This window comes from Budorcas taxicolor, chromosome 3 (assembly GCF_023091745.1).
Source record: "Budorcas taxicolor isolate Tak-1 chromosome 3, Takin1.1, whole genome shotgun sequence".
NCBI classification, from domain to species: domain Eukaryota; kingdom Metazoa; phylum Chordata; class Mammalia; order Artiodactyla; family Bovidae; genus Budorcas; species Budorcas taxicolor.
This window is the reverse complement of record NC_068912.1, coordinates 15,245,531-15,260,726: the sequence shown is the minus strand read 5'-3', so window position 1 is coordinate 15,260,726 and position 15,196 is coordinate 15,245,531. Positions and strand designations below refer to the sequence as shown.

Sequence of the window (15,196 nt, the reverse complement as noted above, 5' to 3'; positions counted from 1 at the left end):
ATGATCCATTTTTGAGTTAATCTTTGTGCATGGTGCGAGGTAGGGATCAAAGTTCTCTCACGCACACTCTTTTTAATGTGAGTATTCAGTTGTTATAGAACCAATTGTTGAAAAGACTATTGTTCTTCAGTGAGTTGCCTTTGCACTTCTGGCAAAAATCAGTTGACTGTAAAAGTGTGGGCCTTTCAGGACTCTTAATTCTGTGGATTTGTATGTCTAACCTTTTGCTGATACCACGTTGTCTTGACTACTGCAGCTTTATAGTAAGTCTTGGAATTGGGTACATGAGTGCTCCAACTTTATTATCTTTTTACTAAATTGTTTTGGCTCTTTTACAAAATCATTTGGCTATTTGCTTTTCCACATGAATTTTAGAATCAGCTTGTCAGTTTCTCTTTGAAAAAGCTGCTAGAATTTTGACTAGAATTGCATTGAATCTACAGACCCATTATGAGGAGAATTGACATCTTATTATTGAGTCTTCAAACTCATGAACACAGTATGCCTCTCTATCCATTTATTAAAATCTAAATTTCAGCAGTCATTTGTAGTTTTCAATATACTAGTACTGTACATCTCTTGTCAGATTTATCTCTAAGATTTTTATTTTTTATTTTTGATGCTCTAGCAGCTTCATCTTAATATGGAAAATAAGAGATGGATCACCATCTCTGCTTTTGTAAATTTTCTGTAAATTATAAAGCTATGCCAAAGTACACAGTTGAGAGAAAAAATAATTCCTTGCCTTGGGAAAAAAAATAAAGTTGAGAGAGCGCGACAGAGACTGGTTCAGAAGTTTGGTAAAGAACCACCTGCCAATGCAGGAGACATAAGAGACATGGGTCCAATCCCTGGGTTGGGAAGATGCCCTGGAGGAGGGCATGGCAACCCACTTCAGTATCCTTGCCTGGAAAATCCCATGGACAGAGGAGCCTGGCAGGCTAGAGTCCACAGGGTTGCGGAGTCAGACGTGACGGAAGTGAGTGAGAACGCACACTCCTACTTCTGCCACTGGGCAGTCCTCCAAGCAGCTAGTCTCTGCTTTAGTTCAGTCGCTAAGTCTCCACCATAAATACAGATGCAAAAATTCCTTCTCTTTATGTTTTGCGGGCAAAGATCCATTCTCTTTATGCTCTGTGGAGGGATAACTCAGTCCTATCCTCCTTCTCTCCCAATTCTTCTTTCCTAGGCTTTGGAGTGCAGGACAGGGATGTGGGGTTGAGCAGACATGTGGACTGCACAAGGGGAGGGTGTTCAGGTGACTAAAGGGAAGGCCCGTATGTTACAAGTCCCTTTCATGGAAGGGAGACTTGACCCACCACTGCAGAGTCCTTGGATTCTGAGACTGAAAAGGGGGCTGGAAAAGAATGGCTCTGGAGGGTAATATGAACAAGAGATGGAAAAATAATTTTTATTGAATCCAGTTCCTCCTCCTCTCTCAGCAGTTGTGGGTGAAGACCACTGGGAGTTGTCACTATCCCTCTGTGCATATCCTGCTGCTGTTTTCCTTGGGGCTTCCCAGGGGCAGGGTCTGGCACTCTAGAAAGGGAAGAGATTAGAGGTGGAAAGAAATGCCCGAAGGGTTTTGTGATGTATTGGAAAGAGCTAGAGTCTAGCAGTCAGAAGATTTTATCTCAAATCCTGACTCTGACACTACTTCCTGGTGCCCTTGAGCAAGTCACTTTCACTCTATAAAAAGAGGAGTTGAACAAGATGATGTAAAAGATCCCACCCACCTCAAAGAGCTTACTGTATTTCCTGAGGAGAGGGACCGTGTAATGTTTTTGTCTCCCCAACATCTAGCACAACGCTTGGCACATAATAAGTGTTCAAGAGATGCTGTGATTAGTGAAGAGTGGATGGATAAAGGAGTGATCTAACAAGATACTAAAATGAAAGGGCCCAAAGGGAAGTTCTTAAACTCAGTCAGTTGGTGGCACCACCTCTCTATACAACCACAAGGGAGTGTTGCCAGTCTCAGACCATGGGAAAGGACTTAGATTAGAAACACATAAAGGTAAAAAAAAAAGAAAGAAAAGAAATGACCAGAGGACCGGATATTTCAAATGGAAAGCAGAGCCCTGAAATTGACCCAGCTTCTGTTTTCCAAGTTGAGGGACAGTAGGTCCCACACATTGAAAGACATAGCAGCTGCCAGATCAGCCAGGTGATGCTGGATGGCTGAAAAGTAAAGGCAGGCCTGAGGGAGGGAGTGATTAACACAAGTCACACAGGGGCAGTCCCTGAGGCTGGGAGGCAGCCCCTGGGGCTCACCTGAACTTGGGCTGGGCATTCCCTTCACAGCCATCCCTTGCCAGAGAACCCAAACATCTGGGCACCCATTCTGAATCTCTTTCACCTCTGGGTCTCTCCTATAGGGTTCATCAAACCCACTGCTGATTATCCTGAAAGGGTCCCTCTCCTCCCCCAGCACTCAAGGGAACTGAACGTCAAACATATTAATTCACAGGCAGAGGGCAAGAAGGTGGTTGAATATTTTTGCAAAAGCCTCATTCTTCCTATCCCTCACCCCCATCACAGCAAATTGTGCAACGGGTAAGGACACAGGCACAAAAGGCGGAGGACACACTGAAGCACTCACCCCATTTAGCACTGAGATCATGGGGAGACAGGATGAGGCATGGTGAGGGTGTGTCTCAGCATCTACAGCTCTGAAATGGGGTTTGGGGGTTGGAGGAGACAGTGGGGGTTACCGCTGACTGCTGCCCCCACAGATTAGGGCAGGGAAGGGTGAAATGGCCGTGGGAGTGAAAGAGGTTAGCAGGACTCCTTAGCAGGGAGAGAACTGAGGGCATGCCCCAGGCCTGCTCAGGTCCTCATCGGCTCCAGCGGGGAGGGAACAGGAAGCTGTGACTTCCTCTCCCCTTTTCCTCCCTGCCCTTAACCTCAAGGTCACTGGCTGCTGCAGTGAATTCCAACCTGTTTTAGTTGGCATTGTTCCCCAGGCACGATGATCATAGCTGCTCATTATAAGAAGGGAGTAACTTGCTCCTTCCTGCCACAGATGCCCCCAACTTTTCCTTTGAAATAATAATCATTCACATTCACACAAATAGCCACGTACAAGGGCTTTTTCACAGGTGTTCTCTCATTTTGTCACACCCATTCTGTAACGCAGCGACTTTTATCTGAAAATTTTAAGCGAGGCTCAGGAGAGTAAAGTAATTCACCCACAGTCACAGAGCGAGCAGGGAGCAGCCCCGGGACTCCAGAACCTCTCCTCTTTCTCTCAGATACTATTCTGATTCTCTGCCTCTGTGCACACTCCCAGGCCCCTTCCTCCAGGCCCCAAGGGGACACTTGCTGCAGAGAAGGGGGCCCCTGAACATCAGAAGGAGTAGAGGGGGGCTCCAATTCGGTTCCTGTCACCCCTGAGATGGGGTATTTGTGGCCTCTCCCTGAGGCGGAGGTGTGGGGCCGCCCTTCCTTGTAGGGTCATTCTCCCTTCCCGCTTCCCGCTCTTCCACATGGGGCTCTACACACACAGAGACGCGTATATGCACGCACACACAGGCACACACGCACACACACATTTGTGCCGGTGTTCACCTCTCCCTCACCTGCCCCACCCACCACCAAGACCAACAGAGAAGAGGAAGGCTGTCCTGTCTGTCCACAGCCTGCCCCCGAGGTGTGGGCGTGGGCTGGGTCTCCAGGCAGCCAGAGGCCCTGAGAACAGCGGACAAGCGCTCTGACCCAGGGTCCTGCTGAGCGCCTTAGGTGCCCCCTGCCAGGCTGGTAGGCACTGGCTGGCCCCTCCGCCCCACTGACGTCGGATGCCCCGCGATGCCCACGCCCAACGCCTCTGCCCCCCTGCCCACTTTCTGGGTCAACGCCTCTGGAGGCAGCGTGCTGAGGGCTGCTGATGCCACGATGCCTGTTGGATTCCTAGCCCTGAGGGTCTCGGTTGCCCTGGCCTACGGGCTTGTGGGGGCTGTTGGCTTGCTGGGAAATTTGGCCGTGCTGTGGGTGCTGGGTAACTGTGCTCGGCGTGCCCCTTGCCCACCTTCTGACACTTTCGTCTTCAACCTGGCTCTGGCAGACCTGGGGCTAGCACTCACCCTCCCCTTCTGGGCAGCCGAGTCGGCACTGGACTTCCACTGGCCCTTCGGAGGTGCCCTCTGCAAGATAGTCCTAACGGCCACCGTCCTCAACATCTACGCCAGCATCTTCCTCATCACAGCGTTGAGTGTCGCCCGGTACTGGGTGGTGGCTGTGGCTGCAGGGCCAGGCACCCGCCTCTCGCTCTTCTGGGCCCGCGTGGCCACCCTGGCCATGTGGGTGGCAGCTGCTCTGGTGACGGTGCCCACAGCTGTCTTTGGGGCCGAGGGCGAGGTGAGTGGCGTGCGCCTGTGCCTGCTGCGCTTCCCCAGCAGGTACTGGCTGGGGGCCTACCAGCTGCAGAGGGTGGTCCTGGCCTTTACGGTGCCACTGGGCATCATCACCACCAGCTACCTGCTGCTGCTGGCCTTCCTGCGGCGGCGGCGCCGGCGATGGCGGGACAGCAGGGGCGTGGCCCACTCCATCCGCATCCTTCTGGCCTCCTTCTTCCTCTGCTGGTTCCCCAACCATGTGGTCACGTTCTGGGGTGTCCTGGTGAAGTCTGACCTGGTGCCCTGGGACAGCACTTTCTACACCATCCACACCTATGTCTTTCCCGTCACCACCTGCCTGGCGCACACCAACAGCTGCCTCAACCCCGTGCTGTACTGCCTTCTCAGGCGGGAGCCTCGGCGGGCCCTGGCAGACACCTTCAGGGACCTGCGAGCAAGGCTGCGGCCCCAGGGTCGGGGCTGGGTGGAACAGGTGGCCCTAAAGGAAGTGAGCAGGCGGTGGACGGAGAGCACCCCTCAGCAGGGTGGCCTTTCCGCCATGCTCACCAACCTGGACAAAGGGACACCTGGGTGAAGGGGGCAAGTGAAACCCCCTCCTCTTTCTGGTTATCTGCCAAGTGCAGGATCCACGCGTCCTAGGGAAAGAGAGGTTGGCCTCTCTGCCTTGATGAAACACCCTTGGGGAAAGTCTGATCTTTGATCCCCAGCTCTGGCTATGGGGAAAGGCAGGCGGCCAGGGCCCAGGTCAGGGCTGGGTACGACCAAGCCCAATCTCCACATGGCAATGGGAATCGAAGAATAAACCTCTGGATTATCCACAAAGTGTCTGCACCTTTCATCTCAGTTCTACCTCCAGGTCAGTGTGGCCAAAAGGATTCTTTGCCCCTTTTCTGCCTTCTGTGAGAATTCCCAGGAAAATTTCCCTATGGGTTCTAGACTAATTGAGTCATAGGTCAGTAACTATCTCCCTCTGTCCTCTCTCTCTTTCCTCCCTCACCCCAGATGGGGTGTATCCTTGTCCTTCCCTGGTGCTGAAGCCAAATATGCCCTCCTCCCTTGGCTATCTCTACCTTCTTACCATCTCAGTAGCACCCATAGAAACTTGGTGCCCACAGACACCTCCGAGGCAAAAGCTGGAGATCCCCCTGCTGTCTGCAGGATCTTGCCGGATCCCTATCTCCAGCCGAGCCTGGAGTGCAAACCTCTGCTGCTGGCTGGGAGTACCTTGTCTCTCCTTAAATCAGAATTTGGAGGAAGTGACGATAAGGACAAGCCAAGATCATGGGTGAGGCATAGGGAGGTGAGATTCAGAAAGAGGCTGGGAGAAGAGGCGGCCGAGAGTGCGGATGTGTGCACGCTCAGTTGTGTCCAACTCTGAGACCCCATGGACTGTAGCCCACCAGGCTCCTCTGTCTATGGGATTTTCCCAGCGATAATACTGGAGTGGGTAGCCACGTTCTTCTCCAGGGGATCTCCCCGATCCAGGGATCAAAACCGCGGATTCTTCACCATTGCACCCCCTAGGTACCAGGATGAAAGTGCAGAAAGAGGTGCTAGTCTTCCACCTGTGCCACGTTCTTAGCTCAGAGCATCAACTCAGGTGTCAGAACACCTGGATTCACCTCCTAGGTCTGACACTAACCAGCTGAGAGACCTCAGTAAGTTAAATACTTCTCTATACCTGTTTTCTCAACTTAGGTTGGGCGTTAAGGATTTAATGGTGCCTGGAATAGCTATTCTCACACTCCATGTGGGGTTACCAGGTGGTACTAGTGGTAAAAAACCCTCCTGCCAAAGCAGATTTAAGAGACGCGAGTTCAATCCCTGGGTCGGGAAGGTCCCCTGGAGGAGGGCAAGGCCACCCACTCGTCTTCTTGCCTGGAGAATCCCATGGACAGAGGAGCATGGAGGGCTATAGTCCACAGGGTCACAAAGAATTGGACACGACTGAAGCGACTTGGCACGCACGCACACCCCGTGTAAAATGGAAACAGAGATGATAAAAAGGAGGAAATAAGGGGGGTAACTGGGAGACAGGGACTGGAAACCATAAAGGTCTTTTCTGGAATTTTTACAAGTTCTGGAGTGAAATTAAAGTCACAAAAGGAAATGAGTGAGGGGGTGGCCCCTATTAAAGGTGTGCACTAAAGAGAGGGGTTCCCCTTTGGTTTCTATATCCATATATCCATGGATTTGCAGCAGAGACAACAGCCAGCCATCAGAAGGGATGTTCAAGGTTGGGGGCAGCCCTTGGAAAGGAGGGAGGTGGCAGAGGGAAAACTGAGCGGAGTTTCCACTGCCATTGCCCCACCCCACACTCTAACAGGTCTTCTAACCCAGGAGGACTCTGGCCGCTCAAGATCCCAGGGCAATAGCTGGGCACAGCGCCTCCCAAGTGCGTGGACCTACCTCTGGAAGGGGCACCCCCCTGCACCAGCTCCATCCAGTTGCTGAACAGAAGAGGCTCTAAAGAGTCACCTAATTCACAACATATTAAGCCATGCTAAAGAGATTTAATTAGCCTCTTGATGTTTAATTTCCTCTCTCTGATAATGTTTAAACTGGTATCAAAACTCCAGATCTGTTCCCAGCCAATTCAGGATGGAAAATCCTCCCCTACTCAAGTGCCCATCTTCCCACCCTCTGCAGCTCCTCCAATGGCCCTGTTGGGGCTCCGGATATTGGCTCCTCTGGGGGCATCAGTGCTTTATGGGTTTTATGGGACCCGGAGGTAAATATTGACAAAGTTTAAACAGGTCCAAGTCAGAGGGGAATGAATGCATGCTAAACCCACCCTTAGGGATGGGAGATGGAGGGGACAGTGCAATGGAAAGGCGGCACTACTGTGGCAAGAGGCTGGGCTCTGGAGCACAGGACCGACAGAGAGCAAGACTGTTTCCAAAAATGGGAACAGAGAGGGGGCAACTGACAGAAATGGTGAGAGATGTGAGTGCCATGTCAGAGAAAGTCGTGTCATGTTCTGGGATCGAGGATGAGGGGGTTTCAGCTCAGGGATAGCAGGAGGGACAGCAAAGCTGTCCTGTGAGCTGTGGGCTTCTCCCAACTCAAGCCCTGGGCTCTGTCTCCAGGCTCCTGTTTCCTGCCGACCAGCACCCTTCACTGGACCCGTGAGAACACTGGAGGAGCCTGCATTCCCTTTCTGGTGGTCTTTGGATGCTAACGTCCCCCTGATCTGCCTTTTCGGCGCTGGGTCCCAGCTGCTGAGCCATGGGCCAGTGTGTTGGAAACCTGGCGCTCCGGTGTGTTTCTGCAGAGCAACCGAGAAGGGGAAGTGGGGGGCTGCAGCTAGGACTGGCCCTTCCCTGGCTGCTCTGCTGGCCTGGCAACCCTCTGGGGCCAGGTTTCCTTGTCTATAAAATGAGAACAATTGTTACCTCACAGACTCTGTGACAGATGAGAAAGCACCTCGTCAAGGCCAGATGCCAATAGATGAGAATTACAGGAGTGGAGGGTGCTGGCTGCTCCCCCAAGCCTGCCCACACCCCTTGTGGTTTCAATTCCTCTTTCCAGCTGAGGTTGCGAGCCCCATTCTTCTCATCTTACTCCATGGGCTCCAACAGAAGTCTATGTGCTCTGCCAGCATTTAGACAACGCTGACCGCTCTTAGCCTCCCTCCCCCACAGCTCCAGAGCAGGCTATTAACCAGAAACAGGAAGCAAAAATTAACCAAAAATAAGAACCGAAACCTACCTAATCTCTCACTGCCTCTCCAAATGCAAAGAGCAAATGAGCAGCTCCCATGAGGGGAGAGGGGAACTGTCTTAAAGAGGTTACCCCAGGATTCTGACACTGCGAAGAACAAGGGCAGAGTGAGAGCTGAATCTGAGGGGAGATGGGAAGGAGAACTGCAGCTGTGCAGAAAGGGAGGGAAGGGGGCAAGAGGCTGATGTAATTCTGAGCACGGCATGCCAGTGAGATGGAAACAGGTTTTTTAATATTGGAACCCCCGCCAACAGCCACTGGAACCTAAGTGCCCCTTCATTTTTATCCTTGTATTTGTGAGTATCACAGATGACAACAAAAACAGGTTGGCACCAGTTTCTTCTGTTAGTGCCCTGTGTCTTCAGGGAGGCAGTCGCCCCTCCTGGGAGAGGAAGAGGCTCCTTTCAGAGGAACACAGGGCCCTCCCTGGCTGTCCTCATCACCAGCATCCTCAGAACTCGTGGATATTAACAGACAGCACTTCCTGGGGTTCCAGGACTTTAATTTTCCCTGCTTTATCCCCCCCACCCCCGACTTCCTATTTTTTTCCTTTTTTTAAAATAATCAAATTGGCAGAAAACTGGCCGGGGCTGGTGGCCACTGAGCAAGGGGCGATTCACTGAAAAATCCCCCAAATTCACACTGAGGTTTCAGGTCATGGTTGCTGAGGTGGGGGTGAGGTCAGGGCTTGGAGAGATTTCCCAACTCACCCTAGAACTGTTTTTCCAAATGACTGGGGAAGAGGTCAGAATGGGGCCCCCATTACTATGGATGAGTGGAGAAGTCAATGCTCCCCCATCCCTCAAGTTCTTCAGAGATTTAGAGATAGAAGGCTGCAATTTCTAATTGCCTACAATCTTCTCTTAAAAATATAAAACACGTGCAGTTGGCTTTGGTACAAAAAAAAGAAAACAACAACAACAACAAAAAAACATTCTGGTCCCTGTGAGTTTTCCCCCCTCATCCCTCAACAAACCATTGTGGCCACCTCAACCTCTATTCCATCAACTCTAGGAAGCCAGGTTAAGTTCCTGGGGTTTCCACAGAAGACAGAGAGAAGGGGGAACAGCAGTAAGAGGTTGAGGGGAAGGGGAGAGGGACATGGCCCTGACCACAGCCCTTCCTGAAGGGGCAGTAGGGGCTTACGGCTGCAGCCTCCCCTCAAAGATTGGTGTTGCTCAGGAGGGGTGTCAGGGCTAGAACCCAGCAGCTGCATGGTTAAGCCTGAATAAACCCCAGTAGTGTTAAAGGACAAGGCCCCCTGTTCCCTATGGCTTGGTTCCCATGTCCCTGGTCCTCTAAATCTCCCCTCTCCCTCCGTAACTAATAAACAATAAATAAATAAATTTTCCTAAAGTAGAGGGAAGAAGGCATGAAAAATTGGCATCTGCAGTGTAGCTTCTGGATGCCAGCAGGGGGCACTGTGGCTTAATTCCCCCAGCTTCCTAAATGGCCCCCAGGTATCCAAGAATACCAACAGATGGCAAGGACAGTAAGCAGTTCTTTCAAATGTTCCCTTGTCATTGGCAGATTGGAGTCCCCAAGGTTTGCCTCCCTCAGCAATGTTCTTCAGGGGACACCGAGTGGGGGGAGGGGCCCCCTTAGCTCTCGGAAGCTAAAGGCTCCCCATCTCGGCTCTCAGTCTCTTCCGGGATGTCCTGCATTCGGGTGAAATCTGGAGGAGGAAGGGGCAAAGTCAGTGAGTGAACAGAGGCTCCTGTGATCAGCCAAACCCCTACACGGATGCCTCCCTGTCTGTGGCCTGAGCAGCTCAGAGAGCTGGGAGGGATGGCTGCTGCTGCTGCCGCTGCTAAGTCACTTCAGTCGTGTCCGACTCTGTGTGACCCCACAGACAGCAGCCCACCAGGCTCCACCGTCCCTGGGATTCTCCAGGGAGGGATGGCAGAGGTCTGTAATCCCCGGGTGATGGGAAAACTATCCACAAAATAATGGATCCATACCTAGGTAGCTTGTTAAATACATGGAGATACAATATGGTTAATAAGATACAAAATATTTTAAGATGAGTATTATACAAAATCACAGTAGCTTCGGGTTATTTTGTATTTCCTGAGCCAGCTATAAGAACTTGGAGGTCTTTGACATTTTTTCACTCTGAAAATCTATTTCTGCTTGAAAAGGTTTGGAATCATGGACCTACTGGAGCAGAGGCCCCTACATTTTCTGCTTGTGAGAGATCCACTACCTGTTTACCAGGAGGCAAACCAGGAAGCACTCTAGGCCCATCCCAAGAGTGACTGTGGAGCTCAGTGGTTGGTTAAACATTCCTGTGCTTTCCAATGCAGGCTCCACTTGGAAACTACAGCCCAAAGGTCTGTACCCAGGTTACACCCCGTTTCTACGCCGTGTCTCTGCCAGGACCTCACCTCGTGGACTATGGGGTGGAGACAGACGGCTGCCGCCCTCCTCCTCACTGCCGGTGTCAGGGTCACTGCTATCTTGCAGCCGCTCGTCGGGGCTGCCCAGCTCCTGCCTCTCTCGATCCTCAAAGGGTCGATGGACGGAGCGAATAGTCACAGGCAAATCCAGGCGGTCGTGGCCTCTGCTGGGCTATGGACAGCAGGCAGAAAAAGCAGGAGGTCCAGGAATGAGCAGTGTGAAGACTTGACTCTACCAGACTGATTTCTTTCTGCACCCATCGAAATTGTTCAGCCCTCCCATCAGTATCCTAATATCCTTCTCAAGTTTAATGCCTGATTTCATTTGGCCTCCAGTTCCTCTCAGATTCTCTCCTGGACCCTGATGTCCACCCCAGGTTAGTTCACTACTTCAAGCGTCCTTACCTGTGGGGGTGTGAAACTCAAGTACAGGGCATCACCAGCAGGGAGGCTCCGACGCCGCGGATCCAGAGGCCGGCGGGCCCAGGGGGCCTCAGCCACGAGTGGGGGTTCCGTGTGGCCCAAGGCGGCCAGCTGCCTGCGAGCCTCCTCGGCCTCCCGCTCCAGCAGGGCGCGGGCCTGCTCGCTCTCCCGGAGCCGGGCTTCCAAGCTGCCGGCCTCAGTCGCGCGCTCCTCGCCGAGCCGTCGGCAGCGCCGCAGCTCCTCCTGCAATAGCGCGTGTTGCCGCTGCAGCAACGCCAGTTCCGTAGCCTGCTTTTCAGGAGCCACAGGGACGCCCCCGGCTCTGCCAGCCTCCCCATCCCGGGAATTGGCTCTGGTCAGCTTTTCCCGCCGCTCGGGGCCCTCAGGGAACCGGGCTTCCATCAAAGTGTCCTGCTGGGCCACAGCCGCCTGCGGGTGGAATGGAGATGAAGGGATGTATCAGAATCCCATTTCTTCTATCCCTCACTCCCCAGGGCCCAGGTTTTGAGTCCCATAGAGCTTGAATCAGAGGAAGGCTTAGACAGGCCTGTTAGGATGGTTCTGCTCTAGCTAAGTGGGCAGCTCTGGCCCAGTCCCTCCCATTCTCATTGGAGTCCCTACCCTCACTGACCTGTAGGCCATGCAGGAGTCCATAGAGATTGACCAATCGCTGCAACGCTTCCTGAGGACAGAGGAGGGGGGTGGGGAACAGAGTCCAAGCTTCAGGATGGGAGAACTGACCAGAAGTTGAATAAGTGTGGGTGTGGGGACAATAAGACTGCAGGTATTTTGAGGTATATACAGCACCCCCCACTCCAAACTGGGCTCCAGTTTCTCAGCTGAGAGTAACCCCTCTTTCAGTCTCCCATACCATCGCAAGCCCATCTCACCTCCTGGGGAGATCTCAGCTGATTTCCATTTCGATCCTGCAGAAACGGGCAAGGATGGGGCATCAGCAGACACACGAGTCCCCGGTGCCTGTCCCTGATAGCTCTGTGTCAAGGGTCTATAGGCCAGCAGTTCATTTCCCACCCTCTAGCTAAGTCCTGACACCTCCTGAAACCCACCTTCTGGCTGGAGTCTGAGTCGGCTCTGCAGAGCTCAATGGATCCATTGAAGGTTCTGGCCTCACCATCTGTTGAGAAGGGGAAGATGATGCACTGGCCTCGCTGCCCCGGCACCCTGACACCACTCAGACCTTGGTACCACCTCATTCTCTTTAACTCCTCCCACCTGCCGTGGTCCCCTACCCGGGCACTCACTGGCAGTGACTCCAGGACTTGTGTTACCACCGCTATCTGGCTCCACGGGCAAGGACGGTTCCCGGGGTGTCAAGAGCAGCTCCACTCCAGGCCCTACCAGCAGGTCTTTCAGGCCCTCCACTGTGCAGAAAGAAGAGGTGAGGACAGAAGGGATGGAATTCTGCAGGGGGTGGGAGGGGCTGCTGTTCACTCAGTTCACAGGACATGCAGGCGTCTAGGGAAATGCCCCCTGCACAGGTAATGGGGTCTCAGTGCCAACACCACATACGAGGAAAAGATCAACAAAGTGCCCAGGGGTGTGCAGGATGAGAGGTGGCAAACAGTAGCAAGGGCCATCTTCCCCCGCCATTCCTGGCATCCAGCACCCAACAGGCACTTGGGGGAGTTCCGGACTATGGGATGGACATTCCCCTTGTCTAGCCACGTGTCCCTATTGTGTGATGGCGAAGAGGTGAGCCCAGATTCTTCCCCAGAAGCTCCCTCACCCTCACGGATGGCGTCCTGCAGTAGTCGCTCGCCACGAGGGGACTCAAGGGACTCAGAGCGGAAGAGGCCCCTGGGCAGGGTGGGCAGGGGCACCCCGCTGCCGCCATCCTCTTCCACCTGGAAGTGGGTCATCTCGGCAAATAGCCCAACCTTCTCCTGCAGCAGCTCCACCAGGGCCCGGTCTTTCTGCTGCAGCTCCACTGTGGATGAGAGACAGGTGAGCACCCGGAAGAGCCACTGGGAGTGGAGGGGCAGCCCCCGGGATGAGGAGCCAGGTATGGGCAGGGCGGCAGGACTGCATTTTGGGTTTTTTTTGGCATTTATGCGAAAGAGAACTTTTTGGGGGGGAATGAGTAACACATGCAGTGTTGTCTTCAAAACGAAAGCGTGTAGCAGGGCCTGCAGGCTGTCCACCAGCTTTCATCTCCCCATGTTTTAATTACAGAAGGAGTGCAAGTTTCCTCTGGGCGTGTGGCTACCCAGTTACACGCCATTTCCCAACCTGCCTTGCAGTTAGGCATTGCCACAGGACTAAATTCTGACCAGTAGATGGGAATGTCTTCCTGATCTGGCCTTAAAAGAAATGAGTATAAACTCTCCTCGTCCTCGAACCCTCCTTGCTAGCTGGGATGCAGATGTGAGAGCGGAAGCTGGAGGAGTGATGCGGCCATAGAGACGGGGAATCTTCATGACAAAGAGGGCACAGCTGCACTACCACCCTGCACTTCTAGCTTCTGGACTGGTAATTGGAGAGAAATAATCTACCTCATGTGACCAAATGGTTTCTGTTGATTTTTTTGTATAGCAGTTAGGTCACACCCCCAGTTAACATACGGATCTATGGTAAAAAAAGTCAGTATCTTAATCCTGTTATTCCTAGTTTCCCTTCCCAGAGGAACCACAGTAATAATATCCTCCTAGAGACACTCCACACGTATACACAAAATGCATGGCACATATCTATCCCCAACGCTGGTGACAGCATATACTTCAGTGTTTTAAACCTTGCTCTTCTCACTTAACTAAATGTTCTGGTTGTGGGTCTACATCAGCCCTCATACAGCTACCTCATTTTAAGATAGTATTCCCCTGTGTGGATATATCATACTGATAAATTATTTAAACAAGCTCTGTGGGTAGACTTACTTTTTTCTGTTTGTTTTTTGAAAACGTCATGTAATTTTTTTTATTAAACTTTTTATTTGGTATTGGAATTTAGCCGATTAACAGTTCTGTGATAGTTTCAGATAGACAGCTAAGGGACTCAGCCATACGTATACGTGCATCCATTCTCCCCCAAACTCCCCTGGACTTACTCTTGATACGCCGGAGGTAAGCCTCATCCTCTGTCTCAATCAGGGGGAAGTCCTCCCTGGATGGGCATCTGGAGGGATCACAGGTTGGGTGGGGTTCGGGGAAGGAAGCTAGGTTACACACCAGGAATCTGCCTTCCCTCCTTCCCAAACATGCTCTATACTTCCCCAATAAGACTCATCAGCTCCGCACCCTGGCTTCATCCTTTTCCTGGCGCTGACAATCTGCGTCTACTTGCCAGTGCCTCTCCGCAAGTCACCCAGAGAGGCAGCGTAGTGCGGAAGGACAACTGCAGGTTTTGGTGTCAAGCACACTGGGCTCAGATTCTGGCTCTGCAGTTTACCAGGTGGTAACCTCTCTATTTCTTCATATGAGAAACAGGGATGATATCTTCCTCACAGTTTGTTTTTTTTTTGTATGAGGATTAAATGAAATAATATACTAGTGCTTTGAACGTGGCATAAGCTCAATAAAACAATTATCATGAATCATGGTTTCACGACTACAAATATTAACATTATTAATAAAGAGGCCGCTATAGATCGACTGTCAATGGGATAGGAACTTTGGTCTTGTTTTCCCAGAACAGGTAATTTCATATTTTTGCACAAATTTCTGAAAAATTTGTTCAAAAGTCTAAATTGCAGAAGTGAGAAAATATATATAGGTTTATATATTATAAAGTAGAGAAGAATCCATTCCCTGAAAAGTATAAAAAAAAAATCATAAACATCCTAATTGAGTTTATTTTTCAGGCATTATCCTTGAGAATGCACTTTCTTTTCTTTTTTAAAGTTTTATTTATTTATTTTTGGCTGTGCTGGGTCTTAGCGGCTGCACAGGCCTTTTCTCTAGGTGTGGCAAGTGGGGGCTATTTGCTAGTCACGGTGTACAGGCTCCTCACCGTGGTGGCTTTTGCTGCTGTGGAGGATGGGCCCTAGGGCGCTCGGGCTTCAGTATCTGCAGCCCGTGGGCTCAGCAGCTGCAGTTCCTAGGCTCTAGAGCACAGGCTCAGTAGTCGTGGGGCACGGGGTCAGCTGCTGCGAGGCATGTGGGATCTTCCCGGATCAGGGATTGAACCTGTGTCTCCTGCACTGGCGGGAGGATTCTTTGTCACTGAGCCGCCAGGGAAGCCTGAGAATCCATTTTCGACGTTTTACATGCACTTGACTTTTTGTCTGCATTGAAGGCAGCTCTTCGTCTGAGCCACCAAGGAAGCCTCTTTACTTTCTTT

The 15,196-nt window shown here is 51.8% G+C and overlaps 2 protein-coding genes across 3 annotated transcripts in view; one reads left to right on the top strand and one right to left on the bottom strand.

Moving 5' to 3' along the window:
- The first annotated feature begins 3,807 nt into the window (after positions 1-3,807).
- On the top strand, positions 3,808-4,929 carry RXFP4 (relaxin family peptide/INSL5 receptor 4). Its single transcript, XM_052638246.1, has one exon. It carries the CDS (start codon positions 3,808-3,810, stop codon positions 4,927-4,929), a length of 1,122 nt encoding a protein of 373 aa, XP_052494206.1.
- Positions 4,930-8,299: 3,370 nt separating this feature from the next.
- The window catches only part of ARHGEF2 (Rho/Rac guanine nucleotide exchange factor 2), a 51,776-nt gene continuing 44,879 nt past the window's right edge, over positions 8,300-15,196 (bottom strand). For both annotated transcript variants that reach the window (XM_052636492.1, XM_052636493.1), the window contains 9 exons: positions 13,965-14,032; positions 12,648-12,848; positions 12,163-12,282; positions 11,968-12,035; positions 11,791-11,826; positions 11,532-11,582; positions 10,883-11,329; positions 10,466-10,649; positions 8,300-9,753 (listed from right to left, as the gene is read on the bottom strand). In XM_052636492.1, coding sequence (XP_052492452.1) covers positions 9,680-9,753; positions 10,466-10,649; positions 10,883-11,329; positions 11,532-11,582; positions 11,791-11,826; positions 11,968-12,035; positions 12,163-12,282; positions 12,648-12,848; positions 13,965-14,032 — 1,249 coding nt within the window. In that variant the 3' untranslated portion in view covers positions 8,300-9,679. The remainder of the gene's footprint in view (positions 9,754-10,465; positions 10,650-10,882; positions 11,330-11,531; positions 11,583-11,790; positions 11,827-11,967; positions 12,036-12,162; positions 12,283-12,647; positions 12,849-13,964; positions 14,033-15,196) is intronic.